At 37.8% G+C, this 21,780-nt stretch overlaps 1 protein-coding gene across 1 annotated transcript in view; it reads left to right on the top strand.

The window, feature by feature from the left end:
- Positions 1-12,276, top strand: part of DSG3 (desmoglein 3) — a gene marked incomplete at both ends in the record, with an annotated part of 28,265 nt that extends 15,989 nt beyond the window's left edge. Inside the window, 8 exons of the mRNA XM_082853646.1 lie at positions 104-357; positions 1,538-1,677; positions 2,751-2,975; positions 4,851-5,105; positions 8,722-8,861; positions 9,165-9,228; positions 10,617-10,864; positions 11,788-12,276. Of these exons, the coding sequence (XP_082709772.1) occupies positions 104-357; positions 1,538-1,677; positions 2,751-2,975; positions 4,851-5,105; positions 8,722-8,861; positions 9,165-9,228; positions 10,617-10,864; positions 11,788-12,276 (1,815 nt within the window). The remainder of the gene's footprint in view (positions 1-103; positions 358-1,537; positions 1,678-2,750; positions 2,976-4,850; positions 5,106-8,721; positions 8,862-9,164; positions 9,229-10,616; positions 10,865-11,787) is intronic.
- Between the last annotated feature and the right edge of the window lie 9,504 nt (positions 12,277-21,780).

Genomic DNA, 21,780 nt, shown 5'->3' with positions numbered 1-21,780 from the left:
AATAAAGGATTCATTCATAGCACGTAACATAGAACTCTCTTGTCCTCTTTCCAGATCATATTTTTGTAACGCCTCTTTCCTTTTAATTTTATTTTTACTCTAGTCTCTAGATTATGAAGAACTACAAACTTTGCAACTTGGTATCGCCGTCAAAAACAAAGCTGAATTTCACAAATCAATTATCTCTCGATACACAGTCCAGTCAACCTCACTCATAATCAAAGTAATAAATATGAGGGAAGGAATTGTATTCCGTCCTGCTTCCAAGACATTTACTGTCCAAAAAGGCATAAGCGGGATCCTGGGATCATATCAAGCCATTGATGAAGACACTGGCAAAGCTGCCTTATTTGTCAAGTGAGATTTTATTTTAATATTTTAGTATTCCTTGAATTTTTTTTATTTTATTGAAGTTTAGTTGATTTACAATGTTGTGTTAATTTCTGCTGTACAGCAAAGCAACTCAGTTATACATATATAATCTTCTTCATATTCTTTTCCATTATGGTTTATCACAGGATATTGAACAAATTCCCTGTGCTATACAGTAGGACCTTGTTGTTTACCTTGACTAGTTTTAATTTATAAACTATTACAATATAACAACTAAACTATTCTGTGCCAAGGATACAAAGGGATACAAAGCAGCCAACTCAAGGAACCATGTAACTCAAGAAGAGGCGTGCTATGAGCAAAGGTAGCATAAGCACAAGTTAAAGTGGAAACTAAGAAAAGAATGACTTAGCCTGTCTAGAGAGATCAGGAAAAAGTTTCATGGAGACTTTCAGTTGAGCCTTAAAAAAGAGTTGAATTTCACCAGAAGACCGTGATGCAGTCAGATAGAACAGCACATACAAGACACATATGCCTAAAATAGTAGAGCACCATGCAAAGTAGCTGCTGCAGTATAAAGAACAAGGACACAGGGACTTCCGTGGTGGTGCAGTGGTTAAGAATCCACCTGCCAATGCAGGGGACATGGGTTCGATCCCTGGTCCGGGAAGATCCCACATGCCACGGAGCAACAAAGCCCATGTGCCACAACTATTGTATTCTGCATGCCCTAGGGCCCATGTGCCACAATTACTGAGCCCACGTGCTGCAACTACTGAAGCCCATGCACCTAGAGCCTGTGCTCCACAAGAGAAGCCACCACAATGAGAAGCCCGCGCACCGCAACAAAGAGTAGCCCCCGCTCGCCCCAACTAGAGAAAGCCCATGCAGCAACAAAGACACAATGCAGCCAAAAAGAAATTTTAAAATAAAACAATAATAATAATCTTCATTAAAAAAAAGAACAAGGACACAGTTATTTTACTGAGCAGAGCAGAAAATTGAAAAACCAGGCTAACATATACTTAAGGATTATGAAATACTGCTTGTCTGTGCTAATATGTTAAGCTTCTGCTGCTTTTATAAAAGTATATTTCATAGTCTTATACTAAGTATAAATAAATATTAATGAGTCATTTTCATTAAATAGGTAACATTCCATGTTTGGAAAAAAAACCTATTGTTGTTTTCTATTACAAAACAGATACACCTTGAGACGTAATGACGGTGGTTTGCTAACTATTGATTCAAACACTGCTCAAATCAAATTTGTCAAAAATACTGTTCGGGATGTTGCTGTCATAGTTAACAAGACAATCACAGCTGAGGTTCTGGCCACAGATGGTAAGAAAAAATATTTCATTTTTAGAGAAATGTTACTCCAACTGGCATTTCTTGATGAATAGATGATTGTGATTATTAACACATTACCTTTATCATTAGATGAAGTTAATTATCTTAGGGGCCCTGGGTCTCAAGTCTGAGGTGGGTAACTCCAGGAGAAGACTGAGCATCCCAGCTTCTCACTGGAGTTTGTTGGACCAGTGAATTCTTTGTTGGTCCTATTGTTGGCTGTTGGGGCAGGAATTTCTGGGTTTGAGAAGGTGGATAAAGATTGAGACAGAAAGCTTATCAGGGAAGCTCAGCTCTAATGTGAGGTGCCTTTGTGAGTTACTTACACACAGAGTGAGTTACTTATAGAGACCTCAAGCACTTATATCATTGAACAATAAAAATCTTTTGAAATGTTTTTAAAATAATATTTACTGACTATGTGTGTTTCCCTAAGTGTAAAATTGATTTATGCTCAAGGCGATCAGCAAACATAAAAATAAAACAAAAGAATAAACACCCAAAATCATGTTATCTGGGAAAAGAGAAAAAAGCACTAAGGGAAACAACAGAAATAATTCATAATGCCACCACTGAGAGATTTTTATTTTATGGTTTTTGATTGTCAACATTAAAAAATTTTTCTTCAATAAACTTTATATTTTGGGTAATAAAAATAAATCATAGTTTATTCCAAATACTTTGGTTCAAGCTTTAGAAGCAAAAATCTTTCACACAGTCTGGGCTCGTGCAGTAGGATACATTTAAGAAAACTATTATTTTTATGTTGATTTCATTTGTAATCAGTTAATTTATCACCTTATAGGTCTTGGTTCCAAGCATATTAAATTAATAGCCATGCTTCTAATCAAGACATCTGCCAAGTTGATAAATTTAAATTTGCTCTCAACAAGGTGTGGAAATTGGGTGACATCCTTTTACCTGTGGGAATAACGAATACAATTTCTCATGAGTAGATACACTAATCTGGCTGCATGTGAGAGAAATTTTAAAGGTTTATTTATTTAGTTATTTTTTGTACAACTTGTGTACATTTCTCTAACTCTAAAATGTCACTCTTATAGAAAAAACAGGTGAAACTGCTACAGGCACCATATTTGTCCGACTACCTGATTTTAATGACAAGTGTCCAACAATTGTCCTGAAAAAGAAAACAACCTGTAGTTCATCACCCTCCGTGGTTGTCACAGCTATATCACTGGACAACGATAACTATACTGGCTCCTACACATTTTCACAGGACAATCAAACTACAAAAGTGCCAGTGTGGACGATCACAAAACTTGATGGTGAGTACTTACTCGTAAAGCTGCTTCCACAAATGAAAGTTGCTGCTTCTTTATATTTCCAGAAGGTTAAGAGAGAGTTCATTTGGGAGCAGTTCCTTTCCAAGAGTACTTTTTAAAATTCTTTGTAATGAAGATGAGGTCCTAGCCTCATGAATTTCTTCTCTCTTCAGGAAAGAAAAGGGATGATATAATATTAGCACTATTTAATATTTTCTGCTTTTCATGTGGACCCCAATTTTTGGATATCTTTATATTTTTATCTGTACCTCCACGGCACCCCAAAAAAATAAAAAGATTAGCGTCAGGCACCTATTTTACTGCAGAGCTGTTTAGGCTTCTAAATACAGCCTTCATGTCTGCAGGCTGTCAACAGACATGAAGCGCTGGAGGGGTCAGCCTGCTCAAGGCTGTCACTAGTGGGTCACTAGTCAGGAATCTTGAGAGCATGGTGGACTGAAATTTGTAAACCCTATTAGCCAATGGGCAAGAGCTAATCCATCCTTTCTTTTCTCTTAACCTTTATCATGCTAATTTCACATTTCCTCTGTTTTCCAGGAGTCTCACAGAAAAAGCCATTAGACAATAAGAATCTTCTCCCTTTTAGGATTTTATAATGACCAGCAGGCCACTTCAAATCCTCTGTAAATGAACTCACTTATCTCTAGCTCTTTTCTGAACTAATCTTGCTTCCGTTCATGAATGTGCTTACTCTGTGGTACCCTAGTCATAGGGATCTACCATTGCTAGAGTCACCAAAGGCATCTTGTCCTCCGTGGCCTTCTTTCCTGGGGTCTTGCTGATCCTGGTGTAGGGATCTAGCTCCAAACTGTGCATGTAGCCGAATGGGTTTACCAGACACATGTCCAGTGAAAAGGCTACAAAAGGAACATCATAGAGAGACAGGACCTGGCACTAGACACACCTGTGTGGGTGAGGGTAGGCAAGGTAGCAGTGGTTGGACTAGGTGGATCGGGCACAATGTCAAGGGGCATGATGGGGTCAAGAATGATTCAAGGGATACAACCCTACAGCTTATGAGAGCTGCTGCTGGAGCCCACTTAGGAAGGGATAGCATAGCAATGAAGAATGGAGAATGATCATTGCTCATGAGTCAGAGAAGCAACAGGCCTTCACCGCAGGGAATCCCATATAACTGGCATTAGGCTCATGGGACGAGTACTGACAGGAGCAGCTGAAGTAGCAGCAGCCAAAGCAGAAACTCAGTCTTGATAAGTCAGGCACCAAAGCATGGAGTGAGGCGGAAGGGCTACATTCAGATGTCTACACCAGGGGTCCAGGGGTTGGTGCAGACGTACAGAAGAGTGGTTAAGTCCCAGAAGAAGGAGGTCTGGGATTTAAATGATGCCCATTTCCCCTCCTCTTTTGGGGGAAAATCAAGATAGGACTGAGGGGCTTCCCTGGTGGCGCAGTGTTTGAGAGTCCACCTGCCAATGCAGGGGACGCGGGTTCGTGCCCTGGTCTGGGAGGATCCCACATGCTGCGGAGCAGCTGGGCCCATAAGCCATGGCCGCTGAGCCTGCGCGTCCGGAGCCTGTGCTCCGCAATGGGAGAGGCCACCACAGTGAGAGGCCCACATACCGCAGGAAAAATATAGTACTGAGTTTTCACGGGGGAGAATAATGGGCCCATCTGGGGCAGACAGGAGGACAGGAGGAAGTACAGCCCCATACACCCACTGATCTCCGAAAGCCCTCGTATCTGCTCAAGCCTCACCCTACTATTTGTGACAGTGATGTCTACGGCAACTCTGGTTCTGTTCACCAAAAAGAAAAAAAAAAACAAAACATAGTTTTCAGAACAAGGAGCAAGATACGCTTTGTTCTACTGCTGATTCGTTTGGTTGTTTCCCTTCAGACACCTCTGCAACCCTAACAACTCTGCAGCCGGTACCTCCCGGTGTGTACAGAATCTCCCTGGTCGTCACGGACGACGAGGGCACATGGTGTAAGACCCCGGAGGACTTGACTCTGGAAGTCTGTCTGTGTGACGACAATAACATCTGGAAAACTTCGCCCCCGACCACAACCCCTGACCCCGTTAAAAAGCCGCCTGGGAGGCTGGGGCCTGCCGCCATCGGCCTACTGTTCCTCGGTCTTTTGCTGCTGTTGTGTGAGTATGCCGCAGCATCATCCTGCTTGCACTGGGTGTCAGCACATGCAGAGGCCTTCCCGCTGCATGGACAATGCATCTCCGCAGTTGTTTTAGAGGCAAAGCTGGGGGGAAATGGTATTTTCAGGAAGAATCGGAAATGGCATTTTCAGGAAAAATCAGAAATGTTTAAAGCTAACACGTCACCTGCCAACAATCTGTATTGATAATACAGAGAAGCAAGTCGTATATGTTAGACATATAGAAAACAACACTCAAGAGACTTGAGTGACTCACTCAAGACACTTGAGAGACTCAAGAAGGAAAAAATTGAAGCATGAATAGTCTACACACTGGCCATGATGTTCATGGTCAAAATAATGACTTTATCCATGAGTGTGGCACTTTCTAAAATGTCTTTTTTGTATACAAATCTCATGAAATTCTAAAATAAAATAGAACCCTGACCAAATAAATTTAGGGAAAATATATAAGATATCATAAGCCTTGAGCTTTACGATGCACATAAATATATCACAGACTCTGAGAAGTTATTGCTTAATCTAGAATTTCCTCAGAATAGCTTTCTACCTGAAAATATACTCCTGTAAGGCTCTCATACTTAATATATTAAGTTTATTGAACACATTGAGGGAAATTACATACATGTATTATTTTTCAATAAAACTAAAATTTATTTTTTTAATAGGTAGGTTTCAAAAAGTTACACTTAAAATCGTGTGACTCAATTAGTATTTTGAATGTAACAAGTCTCTATTTAAAAGAACTTCATGGCAAATTCTTATAGTGTAAATAAAAGAAATCCTTGATAAATTCACAGTCACTTCCCTAATTTATTACAGAATCATAGACATTTAGAGTTAAAATGATTATTCAACCTCTTAATTTAATTTTTTTAATTTATGAGATATTTTTAAACCACAAAGAAGAACAGAAAATTGCCATGACAAGCACAAATATAACCACAACTCAGACTTAACAGATATTAATATTTGCACACATATAATCGTATAACATATAACCATCACTCAGACTTAACAGACATTAATATTTGCCATATTTATTCAGATCTCTTTAAAAAAAAAGAAATAAATTGCTATCCATACATTTAGTGGCCTCCTACACATGCCATATATTCTCCTTCCTCTTTCCCCTTAAGTGTTTACTATTCTAAAGTTATCATGCATCATTTCATTTAATAGCTGAAACTGACACTCAGAGTTTCAGTTTTCCAATGTCATGATTAGTCAATTTCAAAACCAAAAATTTTTCAAGTACCTACATATGAGTCTTTATATAGATCAATCAAGTTCAATCAACCAAGTTCAATCAAGATCAATCAAGTTCCCAAGAAAGGGAACTTGATTCTGGTTTTCATGTAGTAGTAGATTTATTCATGTCTAACTCTATGGAAAACATATACCATGATAAAGCTGTAATATATATAATAATATAATATAAAATAAAAGTGAACACTAAGGAATATTGCAGAGGTTTCACAGACTCAGGGGAATCATCCATTTGAGCCTTGGAAAATGAGTAGGCTATAGCAAGTACAAAAAGAGGGAAAGGTGTTTCCAAAGGGTAACAGCGTGAGCCAAAGCCAGAAAATGCTTGGCAGGTTTTAGGAAGCACACAGCCTTGGGAGGTTAAAGCAAGGGGAAATTGTGGAGAGTGAAGGAGATGAAACTGGAGAACGCTTTGGGACTAGTTTGAAAGAGCTTACACACACATGGAAAGGAAGGTTGCTGAGAGTATTTGAATAAAAGACTAACACGATCATATTTGTATTTTAGAAAGATAACATTGGCACAGTGTGTACTGTAAATTAAAAAGGAAAGAACAGTTAGGAGGTTATTGTAATAGTTCACAAGGGATGATGGAGGCCAGGTTTTGAGCCATGGCATAAGACTGGAAAGGAAAGGATTGATGTGCAAGGCACAATGCGGGTACATGGAGAGGATCTGGAGACAGATAGGAAGAGTGGAACAAAAGTCCATAGGCACCACTGAATCTGGCTGCTACTGAAACCATTAACTGAAATTGAAAATATCAGAGGAAGCACAGATAAGTTGGGTGGCAATGATAAGCCTGATTTTGAAATGTTGAATTTTGAGGTATGCATATATCCTCTAGGCTACTGTACATTTGGGATTGTGGCTCAGGATGACAGAGGACATATACTCCATTATTCCCACAATCACATTTGCTTCATGTGAAATATCACCATTTGCAAAATGTCGTATCTTGAATTTTGTGCAGGACAGAACTTTCTCTGGATGCATATGTAAAAACCTAATACATATTGCACACACAATGATAAACAAGATTTCTAAAAGACTACTATGGCCACCTAAAAATACTGACCATACAGATATATATTCATTACTTTTCAAAACTAATTTGTCCATTTATAATATTTGACCCTTCCCACACATTTAACAAAGTCATAGAATTAAGAATGGCCATAAGCAAAGAAAACCTTTAGAAGTATCACTTATATGAACATTATGTTAAATTTTGAGAAAATGTATTACGTCCAACTTATTTTATTTTATATACTTGGCCTAATTTTTTTCATTTATGTGTATATAAAATATATAAAACTGACCTAATTTGTACAACTGATGTAGCCCATCCAAACAATACTGGCAAGTCCTCATGGCACTCAGTACCATCCTTTATCTATATTAACTCATTTAATCCTCACAACAATCTATGAGGTAGATACTATATATTCTCCCATTCTTTGGATCAGTTAATGGAGGCAAGAAAAGACATAATTTGTCCAGCTGGTGAATGGTGGAACCAAAACTCAAACCCTAGAAGTCTGACTCCAGAGGCTATATACTCTTAAATCTCTCACTAAGCTGCCAGTAAGTGAACAGAATTCAAACATTAGGATTCAGGTGGCCTCAGCAGGCCAAAGGTGGAGGTGGGGTCACTGACTACCTAGACTGAGAAGTGCCTCCTTTCTCTCTTGGCCCATTAGCCTGAGAATGATGTTAATCTTTATTGCTAAGATGTGACTGATACACACAGAAAGAATGGTAATTACCCAGGCAGGAAGGCCCCTCCAAGCTACGAATTCCTAAGTCACAATTAAAAGTACAATGATATTAGATCATCACTCTAGTTGCTGAGGGAGTTTGCAAGTTAATGGCTATTCTCTAAGAGATCATTGGAGACCAGATTACCAAATCACTATAATGCCCACCTAAAATCTTGACTCTTCAGGTGTGTATTCCCTTGACACCATATACATAGCCTCAACATGTACAAATAAATGCAATAATAAAAAAATATATATTACGGAAAATGATTGAGGAACTGAATGGCCACCTTTATCATTCATTGAACAGTGCCTATTTTAAGAAAACAATATACGTGTCTCAAGAATAATCTGATCTGTCTCCTTCAGTTTCATAATCATGTGAAATTTTAGTATGCTTAATTTACTAAATTTTATTTTGTAGAAACGAATTTTGCTTTCTATTAGATTATCCATAAGCGTTACAAAATATTGTATTTTCTTTGTAATGTTTCTGGCAATTGCCATGTCAAATTGTTTCCAAGTGATTCAAATGTTCTGATATTTTGTTTTCCTATATACTAGTGGCCCCCCTTCTGTTGTTGACCTGTTACTTTGGGACCGGTCCTATCGGGGGAGTGTCGGGTGGATTCATGCCAGTGCCTGATGGTTCAGAAGGAGCAATTCGTCCGTGGGGAATCGAAGGAGCCCAACCTGAAGACAAGGTGAGGATACACTCTGTAAAACATTTATTTCAATCATACAGAACAAAATTCGATTTATATTCATATAGATAAAGAGGTAATGGGGTATAAAAATGATACTCCTGACCCTCAAGGACCCATGAGAGTCAGTACTAAAATGAATGGAGCCTTTTAGGATCTTAGCTCTTCAGATGTCAAATCATAAAAATGGTTACTCCTGGAAGAATTTGGAATTCTTGTAATGTCTCCATTTGCATATCTTACTTATATTGGTGAAATCTGGGTAATTTTTAAATGTATTTATTTTTTGCATGTGGTTTGTAGGAAATCGCAAATATCTATGTGCCACCTATAACTGCCAGTGGAGTTGATTACATGGAAAATTCTGGTAAGTGAACATAAAATTTATTTTTGAAAGCAATAATGGGTTAAATAAGAAATATTGAAAGATAAGAAATGTTCTAAATTCTTTTCTTAATAATTTGCATATTTGTGCACATACTGAGAGATGTTACCCCTGAAATAGGGTTTCAATGAAATGGTTTACTGTTAGTATATCAGTCAATTCTGTGACCTAGCTCTGGCTTCAATAAGTTCATTGTCCACTGATGTCACCATTTTTTACTAGCTGAAGATTTGTTATACTTTTCCAAACTTTAATAAACTGAAGTAGAACTCTCAGGGAGTCAATTATTAATTTTTTAATTAGCAAAGATTTCACACATATAGAAAAATGTAAAGGAAAATATAACAAACACTATGCACTCACCACCCAACTTTGCCTATCAACAATAGTAATATTTGCAGTTAAAGCCTCATGTGTGCACATCCTAGGTCTTGTTGCCCTTATTCCTTCCCCAGAGCTAACAGGATCCTGATTTGAGTTCAATTACCAATTCTTATATTTAATCATAATGGGACAAGGATCGCTTATTTGTCATATAGGTGAAATTATTTATTTCTTTGGTTTACCAAATGACTATTTTATTCATCTTATCTCAACGCTACAACTAAGGTGTAAACTAGAACCATAAGACCTAATGCCTAATATTCAATTTTTTCTTAATTCCATGCTTAGCAATAGATTGTTTTTAAATGTCCAGCCTGAAAAGTCCGCATAAGATCTCCCCCAAAAAGGTAACTGTCTTTATCAGCTACCTTAATCCTTAATCCTTACCTGCTTCTCCCATTATAATTACATAGCAAAAACTATATTCAGAATTCTCTAGAAAAAATAGCTTTCCATGAAAATGCAATGTAAAAGTAACAGGCAAAATAGTCACAGCTTATTAAATTTTCATTAAGCACCAAGACACCAAATTAGCATCTGCTAATTTGCATGATTACATTATGTATGTTTGCTCTTTGGTTTCCATATTGAGCCAATATGACAGCTTAATTATAATTTCTTTTTTTCCTGAAAACAAACAAGCATTACATTAGAAGCTTTCCATTGCTGTGTGCTGAATATTCTGTTTTTACTTTTCCATTTCTGGCCGTTGTCACTGAAAATCTATTTCCTTTGTATATTTTTTCAGTTAGCATGTTTTCAGAGCTATTTCACCTGCTAATATCCTCTGTTACGTCCTCACCTCCTCTGTTACTCTCACATAACTGACTGCGGGATGTTCTTATCACCTCGAGTCATAAAATTGTATTTTCTCCCACATACTTGCTTTACTTGGCAACTGCTCACGGATATCAAAGACCAGGAAAACACAACAAAACAAAACAAATCACAGCATGAGATGTTATCGAATTTTCTCCTGTTTTTAGAAGTTTTTACAAATACATGCACTGGAGGGACGGTGATGGAAGGAGCTTCGGGAATGGAAGTGACCACCAGGCTTGGACCAGCTGCAGGATCTGGAGCCGCTGCAGCATTCGGAGCAGCCGCTGGACTTAGCAACTGTTCCGCAGGACGGTCCGGAACGATGAGAACAAGGCATTCCATGGAAGGAACCAACATGGACTATGGTGAAGGGGCAATAAACATGAACTTCCTAGACTCCTACTTTTCTCAGGTAATTTGGTGGAAAACTTTGTGGCTTTGTTATCTTGTTTACATTAGAGATCTTTCTACTTGACTCTACTTCAGTTTTACAGTTCGTTTGTTTGCAGCTTGGTGAAATACAAGCAAAAAAAGTAGAGGCTCCTTGTAAAATAATACAGATAACCTAAGACGGCTGCCAAAATCCGGCTACTGGTCAAAAGGGAGGAGGGGCCGGTAGACATAAGATGAGAGAATATGGCTCCTCATTCCTCCAACTGGAATAACAACAGAAAGCAAAACCTTTTGCATTTCAGATCAGCAGCATCCTCTTTAGGAATACAAAGCAGCTTATTTTCTATTTCCAATACCATGAAGTATGTCAGAATACATCTGCGAACATTTTTCTGAGAGGGTTGGAGTATTCTTCACATTGTCAAGGAGTCCATGTCCAAAAATGCTGAAGAACCATTGAATTAATGACCCAAACATAAAAGGGGGAACGAGGGCTGTGGTCCAAGATTAGGTGAAGTGTCGGGAAGCACAGAATCAAAATGGGACAAGGGTGCAAGAACAGAGAGGACTTTGGGAGGCAGGTTGCTTGCCTCTTGGTTGGTGCATCTTTAGAACGGATCTCACCTACAGTTTCGGTATCAGAAATGGCAAGTGCTGGCATCTAGCCTGGTAGAGCAGATGAAGGCTGACACTGTGTGTGAGGAGAGACTGGCAGGAAGGGTTTGTTTAGGATGAGGATTCTTGGAATATTCCGAGGTGTGGCATAGGCCCTATTTACGGGTCAGGCTCTCACAAGACTGCTGATACAGAGGATGCCCTCCTATGGATTACCTAAATCACGCATTCTTGATCAAACCTTGAGTTCTAAGAATGGTATAATATTACATTCTTCCACTGAGTGTCTCTTACGATTCATTTTTTTCCACTTTTCTCCACCTTTAGAAAGCATTTGCCTGTGCCGAGGAAGACGATGGCCAGGAAGCAAACGATTGCTTGCTGATCTATGATAACGAAGGAAAAGGTGCCCCTGGTTCTCCCGTCGGCTCCCTGGGTTGTTGCAGTTTTATTGCTGATGAGTTTGATGACAGCTGCTTGGACTCACTCAGTTCCAAATTTAAAAAACTTGCAGAGATAAGCCTTGGGATGGATGATGAAGCCAAAAACTCTCAGCCACCCACCAAAGAGAGTGGCTCTGGGATTGAATCCCGTGGCCAATCCGTACAAGTCCAGCAGTCAGAATCTGTTAGGTACCAGATTTTGCCAGGCAGCCAGGGAGCGTCTGCTGTGTCTGCTTCTGGCTCTGTCCTCCAGCCAGCCATTTCCATCCTTGACCCTTTGCAGCATGGTAGCTATTTGGTAATGGAGACTAGCTCAGCTGCTGGTTCCTACGTGCAGCCTTCCACTGCAGTCTTTGATCCACTTCTCACATAAAATGTAATAGTGACGGAAAGAGTGATTTGTCCCATTTCCAGTGTTCCTGGCCACCTACATGGTCTGGCAGAGCTACAAGGGTCAGGTCGTAAAATCTGTACAGAAGATCCTTGTTCCCTTCTGATGTGACCAGAATGAACTGGAATTATATACTGGCCAAATATGGATATTTGAACCAAATTATTCAAAATAGCATAGCAAATCTCACAGTATTGGTCTGATTTGGCACTTATTTGCTACTCTTATAAACTGATCATGATTACAGTCTAAATTGTCTAGTTTATATCCCCAAACTGGATGTGTTGTCACTCTTACTTCTCAAATACTATTCAAGTCCTAGTAAATCTTAATGTTTTACAAAAGAAATCTTGAGATCATATTCAGTGGGAAATTTTCCTAATAATTTTTAAACTTCAAATGCCATGTGTTTTAGTGGATTAAGTGCTTGGAGTCAAGAGCCCCAGTTGTTGAATCTTTCACCTTTTCTTATATCATTAATAATGATATGGTCATAAGGTCTTTGCTAAAGCATTTTGAGCTGCTTGGAAAAAAGGCAGTAGTTGCAGTTGAATTTTTGCTATCTTCTTGGTGCTGGGAGACCCTGTGTACATCTTTTGCTCAAGCTAATGGTATTGGTTTATGCATTAAACTCGCTGCATCTATATTCCTTATATTCTCACAATAAGACAATTTTGAAATAGAAGTATCATAGAAAACTTAGGAAAGTTTAGTATGGTATAAATATTTTGTGTTTTATTAAATCACCTTGAAAGGATCTACCTAAAGAAAATATTTTACATTAAGCTTCTCCCTACACACTTCTCAGTAACAGTAATCCTGTGTTAATAGTCTTTGAAAATTACTCTTTATTTTTTAAATGTCAGTAGGTAGCTGTAACTTACATATCACTTATAGTGATGTTTATCTTGTTAACTGTGTCTACAGACTTCATGGGAACACAAAACATGGCTTTTCTCATAAGCAAAAGAGGCCTCTGACTAGAATAACACATAGTGAAATTTGTGAATGTGTATTATACACAGTGTTTCTGGTCAAAAAGCGATACAGAAAGGAATTATCAGTAACTCTATTTTATTAAGTCTCACTCCTTTTAAATTAAGCTGCTACCGCAATTTAATTCTTGAGCGTAACAATGTTAGGTAAGCGACGGCTTAAAATATGTCATTTCAGGGGTATTACCCTGATGGCAACGCAGTTCTTCAAATCATTTCTGATCATTCAAGGTCTTCAGCCTTTAGCCCATAGAGAGCACCCTACCTCTTATCAACTTTTTTGTCCTTAACTAAGTCTATACAAGGTCATCGTCTGGCTCTATGCTCTATTATCTCTAATTGTATATAAAATAATCCTTTCTGGCTTTTGCCATATTCAAAACCTATATTTGTTTTTTAGATGGAATGCAAAGTAATAAAGTGTTGTTTTTTTTTTTTTAACCCAGAAGTGTACAGTCCTGAGGGTTCCTGGGGGGGAAGAAACCCCCTAAACGTCCTTACATCTAGCATTCTTCCCTCTTCCTGGTGCCATGACCACCAGGAAGGCATGTGCTAAGACAGCCCGAGAAGCACAGACAATCTGTTCTTCCAAGACTAGGCGGCTGTGGCAACAAGGCCTGCAGGGTGCCCATCTTGAAGTGAGGGGAGCTAGACCCTTTGGAGCAGCCTGCCAGGTCCTGAGGAAGTCACCTTGCTGTTACCACTGGGGCCTCTTCTCAATAGAGGGGTCTTGCTCTGAGATCTAGAACACAGAGTTGACCTGTGACTCTTGTTTATGCATGAGAATTAAATTAATAATCAGAATAACCCTTGTTCCAAGTTCAAATGTGTTTTCAGGATCCTCAAAGTATTTTAACATTGCCTCTTAAAATCCAACTTATGAAATGAGAATTTTGCTTCGTTGTCAAACTGCAGAGGAAACTATGACATAGTAGTAAAGACTAATAAGGGAAAAATTGAAATTAAAGGAGTTTTAAAATAAAAATAGATCAATCTTGTCTAGGAGGACCTAAAATTGATTTGCCATGTAAATGAAATTCAAAGCAAAAATGTATCTGTATTTTTTCACTAAAAATAAAAATTGTTTTCAACAGAAAAACTTTTTAAAAACTGTCTTTTGACTTAATGTATTATAATTTTTAAACAGTATATACTAAAACTTTAACAGTCAAACATTGTTATAATAAAACTGTTTTGCAACAAATTTATGAGTACTTCCTTAACCATTTAGCAAAAGCTGAACTACTCTCTGCAGTTAATAACTGTTAAGAAATATGATGTAAAAAAGAGATTGCACATGCATTTTTATCAGTATTCTACATTGTTTTTCTAGCTGATACTTTTTCTGCATCCTCCCAGGCAGGAAGGAAGTACTGGGGGACTCAGGATCTCTTCTTCGGGTAGAAATGGTGCTGGATAAGGTGCTGGACGAGGTCAGGGCAGACTTATTAACTGGATGATTTAACTCATTTATTATTTGTTTGGTAATTTGGAATGGTCTCTCAGGCAAAAAAAATTGACATTCTATGAAGACTCAGAGAGAAGTTGAAGTAAAGAGAAAGTAAGGTTTCCAGCCTAACATGGTGACAAAAATGTACCATGACCTTGGGGACAGCCATCAGCCCCTGCGGTGAGTTTGTCTCCCAGTAAATGCCTGTTATTTTTATGTCTTCCTTTAAAGGGATGCCACAAAACAACTCCCTTCAGAACTCAGATCTTGCTTTGGTTGACCCTCCTCATTCTTAAATGCAGACAATTCAACCTGGACCTGGGGTACGGGGAGCAGAAACTGGATTAGAGTGAATGCTGAGTGAAGAAAAGTGGATCGCTTAACTCAGGCTTCCAAATCAATCTCAGGAAAATGAAAGCTACGCAGGTAAATTCCAAAAAAATCACCAGTTCCTCTTCTTCACAGAAAGTTGAACGAATAAAACCAGCAAGATCAGTTTCTCCTATCTTAATTTTCAGAAATCAAGTAAGAGTGTAAAGGAGTACATTCAACTGACTAGCTTCACTGCAACTAGCAAATAAGAAACAACTAGCAATTAAGTAAAAATTACGGATCTTTCCTTCTTGTTATTAGCAATCCAGTATTTTCTCAACTCCTTTACTGAGTCTACAAAGAGTAATTCTGAATCCGTGATTAAGACTTGCTCAACAGCACAGTAAGGGGGATAACTGATGAGAAAAGAAGACAATTATTTAAATTCCAGGTGCCAGAAACAACACGTTTTCCACAAAGAACACTGAGCTTTCTTCTGCTTTACCTGATCCAGAGTGCACTACAATTCCCTCCATGACAAGACATAGGCCATTCCAGGTTGGTGTCTTTGCTTTCTTTTTCTTTTATACACGGACTTTTTTTTTTTTTTTCACAAATGCAAAAAAAAAAAAAAAAATCTAAGCACAATGCAGGTGTAGTTAAAACTCAAGATAGTGATGGTCTAAAAGTGCAAAGGATGCAGTTACCAGAGCAGGAAGAAGCGTGACATTGGTGAGGGCTACCAGATGGCCAAGAAACTTATATTCTAATTTATTTTTTACAGTAGCCCTGAGATTACAGTCACAAAAACAGAGACCCAGAGAAGCAAAGTAACTTCCTCAACGTCATACAAGTGACACAAATCTAATTGTATTATTATAATTTAGAATATATTTCAATATATTTATTATAATAAATATATAATTATTATTATTTATAATATACTTCTAAAATATTTATAATAATAAATATATAATATTTATTATATTATAATAATATTATTATATTGCTGAATTATATTATTCAGCAATAATAATACTTATTACTCTCTCAGAATAATCTGTTTATTTTCAGCTCTGACTTGAGTAGAACATGAAAAATTGGAAAGAAAACAATGAAAATTATACAATAAAAAGATTATAAATCTAGATATAATTCTAAAGATTAAAGAAGCAGTACAATGTAGGCATATATATGTATACATATATACAATTGAAAGGTAGAGATAGAAAGATAAAAAGGTAGGGATAGATGAAAGAATGTAAATACATGATTTGTTGCTGTTTTGAAAAATATTTGGGTTTATTTTTCAGGTCACAGTGAGCAGTTCTCCTCCACATTTAATAACAGAAACAAGCTACCTGGAAGTCATGGAATCGCTTTTCCGGTAAACTCCTGAGACTTACTTTGACAGCCCACTATTTAGAAGAGGTTATGTGACATGTGTCTAGATATAAAAAATAACTTTATATTTAAAATTTTTTATTTGATATTTATATATATTGCAAAATGATCACTACAATAAGTCTAGTTAACATCTGTCACCACACATAGTTACAAAAAAATGTCTTTTCTTCCAATGAGGACTTTTAAGATTTTAGCAACTTTCAAATATGCAGTTCAGTATTATTAACTATAGTGATCCTGCTGTACATTACATCCCCAGGACTTATGTATTTTATAGCTGGAAGTTTGTACCTTTTGATCCCCTTCACCCATTTTGCCCATCTCTCAACCCCTTACCTCTGGCAACCACCAGTCTGTTCTCTGTATCTATGAACTGGGTTTTTGTTTTGTTTTTTTAAAATAATAACTTTAAATGGTTCCTTATGTTTTCTGTGAGCTGAATTTTTATTAAATTAGCAACAGTAAATTTTGTATGAAAACAGAACATCAAATTATGATAAAAGCCAAACACTGATATTGAAAGAATACGTCCTCATTTCCTGAGAAGGCAGAGAAAGTATTTATATTCTTTCATAATCAAGAGAAGATTGCAAAGAAGTTTCTTAATTATAAAGCAATACAGAATCAGGTAATCTTGGATTTATTTAAATGACATAATGGTATGGTTTCTACTCCTGCAAGGAGGCATTGTTACTAAGCCAAAAATGAGTATTTAAACAGAAAATGTGAGATTAACTTAGTCATGGCTTCCATGTCCTACTGACTGGTATTGATAATAAGGTTGTATGGTCCTAACTAGGAGGAGAAACACACACACACACACACACACACACACACACACACACACACACACACACATATGCACACATATGCATACATATTTGCCTCCAGTAACTATGTAGCTTGGTATAGCTGAAGCAGTATCTTGCCATCATCCAACCCATGGACCAGACACTAATGCTCAGTGGTACTGCAGAAACAAAGTTTATATATATATATATATATATATATATATATACACACACACACACTACAAGGAGTCTACTCTCTAGATGTATGATTAAAAAGAAAAGAATCACCTAAATTTTCCACCTAAATTTCTTCAGGTAAGACACAATGAAGAGGTCTTGCTTGACCAAACTTTTAATTATTCTCATCCAGGGCTGACACCCACAACTTTTGATTAGTAAAAACATGTGAAATAAGAAATGGAGCTATTAGTCAAAGGTACAAAGTTTCGGTTGTAACTGATGAATAAGTCCTAGAGACTAATGTATAGCATAGAGCGTATACTTAAAAATACTGTATTGTATACTTAAAATTTTGCTAAGAGGTAAGTCTTATGTCAGGTGTTCTTGTCACACACAAAATAACAGTAACAAACAGAAGGGCAGGAGGAAACTTTTAAAGGTGATAAATAGGTTCATGGTATAGATTGTGGTAATGGTTTCATAGGTTTATACTTATCTCCAAACTCAGCAAGTTGCATACATTAATTATGTACAACTTGTTGTATGTCAAAAAAAATTTAATGTATAGTAAACCCTTAGTCTAATAAATTTTGACAATATTTTTCTTCAACTTCCCTTTTCCTCTCAACTGTTATAATCTGCTATGGATTCTTCCTCAGAAGATATTTTATGGCTGCTAATGTTTGAAATCTAAGTTGATTTTCTAACTAGCCACTCTTTCTATACACATTTTCTTGGACCCTGGAACTGTCCTCTTTGTGCTGGTCTTTGAATATTCTTTTGAATTGCAAACCAACAACAAAGGCATATGCTGTCAGGATGATCCAAGACCTTCTCTATGCAACACTCTCCCAGGGCCTCCAGAACAAGCCAATGCATGCTATTGCCACCTTTGCCAACTCTAGCTAGGGAAGGATGTCTCCACTGAAAGAACAAATCAGGAGGTGTTATTGAATATTTTGATAGGAAACTGTGAGCTGTCAGGCAAAGAAAACCTGCTAGTTTGCATAAAATGAAAACTTACTACTGGAGGACCTAAGAGAAAATTTTTAAATTTCATTCCATCTGTTAGTCAATCAAAAATAACTGTATATTGGGCTTCCCTGGTGGCGCAGTGATTGAGAGTCCGCCTGCTGATGCAGGGGATATGGGTTCGTGCCCCGGTCCGGGAGGATCCCACATGCCGCGGAGCGGCTGGGCCCATGAGCCATGGCCGCTGAGCCTGCACGTCCGGAGCCTGTGCTCCACAACGGGAAAGGCCACAACAGTGAGAGGCCCGCGTACCGCAAAAAACAAAACAAAACAAAAAAACAAAACAAAACAAAAAATAACTGTGTATTATATTTTAATGACTAACAAAAGATAAACTTGAAATTTTTGTTTTGTTTTGTTTTTCAACTGTGTGTTTTAAGTTAATGGTTAAGAGTTCAGGCTTTGGAGACAAAGTACTTGAGTTCAAATCCCAGCTTCACCATTTACTAGCTGTGTGTCTTTGGCAAGTTACTTACCTCTTTGCACCTCTCTGGATTATTGTTATAGAGATAATAACATTCCCTACCTCATGAGGTTTCTGTAAAGAAGTTACAAGAATGCACTTGGGACACAGCACTCATAAAGATTTGAAATAAAAATAATTATTACTATTTTTTCAATCTTTAAAATGAACTCAAAAAGTTGAGTGGTGACATACAAAACTACTGAAACCATACAAACTCAAAACATCTATATTATCCGATCCTAAGTCCTGTTTTACAGATGCTCAAACAGGCTGAAAAGTAATTTGTCCAGGGCTTCCCTGGTGGTGCAGTGGTTAGGAATCCGCCTGTCAATGCAGGGGACACAGGTTCGAGCCCTGGTCTGGGAAGATCCCACATGCCGCGGAGCAACTAAGCCCGTGCGCCACAACTACTGAGCCTGTGCTCTAGAGCCTGTGAGCCACAACTATTGAAGCCTGTGCGCCCTAGGGCCCGTGCTCCGCAACAGAGAAGCCACTGCAATGAGAAGTCCGTGCACCGCAACAAAGAGTAGCCCGTGCTCGCCGCAACTAGAGAAAGCCCGCGTGCAGCAACAAAGACCCAATGCAGTCAAAAATAAATGAATAAATAAATAAATTTTAAAAAGAAAAGTAACTTGTCCATCAAAGGTAGAGTTAGGAATTAACTAGGCCAATTCTATTCTTGTGATTCCAAACTGCCACTGTAATATTTCTTTTTCACTAATCTTTTGCCTAACCACAGAACTTGTCCTGTCTACTCTACTCTGCACTGGAAATTCCTCTGAATACACAAGCAAATAGAGATGAATTCATTCAAATCAAATTGTGACTTGTAGCCAAACAAGTAATGAGAATTTGACCAGGTGACTGCAATATTTCAGTTGAGCTCCCTTGGAAAAGGACAGAATGGGAGGCTTTTTTACCCTAAGAGTTCTAACTATGTCATTTCCACCAAGTAAAATAGGGCAGCTAGGTGGCTCTGGGCAAAAAAAATAGTTACTTCCAAATTAGCATAAAAGGAATGATGCGGGCCTCCCTGGTGGCGCAGTGGTTGAGAGTCCGCCTGCCGATGCAGGGGACACGGGTTCGTGCCCCGGTCCGGGAGGATCCCACATGCCGCGGAGCGGCTGGGCCCGTGGGCCATGACCGCTGAGCCTATGCGTCCGGAGCCTGTGCTCCGCAACGGGAGAGGCCACGACAGTGAGAGGCCCGCGTACCTCAAAAAAAAAAAAAAAAAAAAAGGAATGATGCTACTGACCCAACCTCCAGTAGGATACGCATGTTAGGGAATGCTGGTAGAACATTAATTACTGTACAAAGAAAATGACCACAATTTACATCCGGTTTCTATAGGATTTATGGTGCCAAGTGAAAAGAAGTTTTATTTACAAAAGCTAGTGGACCCAACATAAAATAGAAGGAAGTTAAATTGTCTTTACCTTTGCATATTTTATTACCTTATTTCTAGAATAGGATACGCTTAATGTTTTCATAATCACTACTTCCTACTTCCTTTAAAAATCTGACCATAACTAGTTGATAAGTTTTTTAATTGATAAATTAATTCACAGCAAAGTATAAATCACAGAAAATGACTTATTCTCCTCCTTGGAGTATACACCTTTAATACTCAAATATCTGCAGTCTCAAAAAACAAAGTGAAATTTCATTATCATTAGGTCATAGGTCAGGAGGTGGAGTGTTTAGTGCACGGACACTTTCCTGTCAAATCACATATGTGGCACCTATCTGTCCATATAGGACCACGGATCACACCTGAGATTCAGGTTTCACATTCTGACCAATTGACCTAATGCATCTAGTCTCTAAGAAATAAAAGTAAATAAAATGTTCCATAGAAATTCCATCATCTTTTTATTCCTGAAGCCTAGAATAAAAATTGTCCTCTGATTTAAACAAAATTTTTGGTTTTAGATGGCTTATTCATACTTCTAAAGTGAAAATCCGAGTTATAAAGGACAATAAACCATACTCTACGGACTTGAGATTCCTATTATTGAAAATTCCAAGGTCCAAACAATGGAAACTCACAATGGCACTTTTATGAACCATAAAACAATTCTTCCATATGACCCTTCACATGGATTTTTCTTTGTTCAAGAAGTTTTCCCTGTAATACTGCTCTGCTTAACTTGTTGTCATAAATTTACTGATTACTTCAGATGAATGTTCTAATCCTAAAGTTAAGCAAGAAGTACAAGGATACACTCTCTTCTTCTTTCATACCCACAGGAGAGTTAGTCACAAGAAGTCTTTGTTGGCTGACTTACCTTTATTGTAGCTGAGTCTGCGTGAAATGGGTGTGACTCTCTCCAAAGGTATGAATCATTCAGACATTGTTTCAGTAGAAGTTAAGAGAGGTCCACCTAAAAAAATGTTATAGCAAATTAGCAGACAATTCCCTTGTAAAATAAGAGGTCTGCTTTCAAGGCATATAGTAATGTTCATAATAAACACTATGATTTTAAAAAAATCTTTAACCACAAATGTCCTCAGACCAGCTGGTAAGGGTTACTGTGATCGTTAAAACTAAAGTTATCAGGAGCAATTTTTTTCCCACTGCCTTTTTTGTATCACAGTTTTGCTTAACTCGTTTGATAATGTTTGAACACATTTCTGTCTAATAAAATCTCTAAATGGGAACTAGACGAGGTGATGAAACTCAAACTAGGTCCACCGCAAAAAAAAAAAAAAAAAAAAAAAAAAAAAACAAAGTACAGTTCAAGCAAAACGGATTTAAGAACACTTTCCTGAAATGCTCACATACCTGGGACTTTTTTTTTTTTTTTGCGGTACGCGGGCCTCTTCCGTTGTGGAGCACAGGCTCCTGACGCG

Source organism: Leucopleurus acutus (genome assembly GCF_964270905.1).
Source record: "Leucopleurus acutus genome assembly, chromosome: 13".
Classification (NCBI taxonomy): domain Eukaryota; kingdom Metazoa; phylum Chordata; class Mammalia; order Artiodactyla; family Delphinidae; genus Leucopleurus; species Leucopleurus acutus.
Note: the sequence above shows the minus strand (reverse complement) of the source record. Positions and strands in the feature narration are given on the sequence as shown.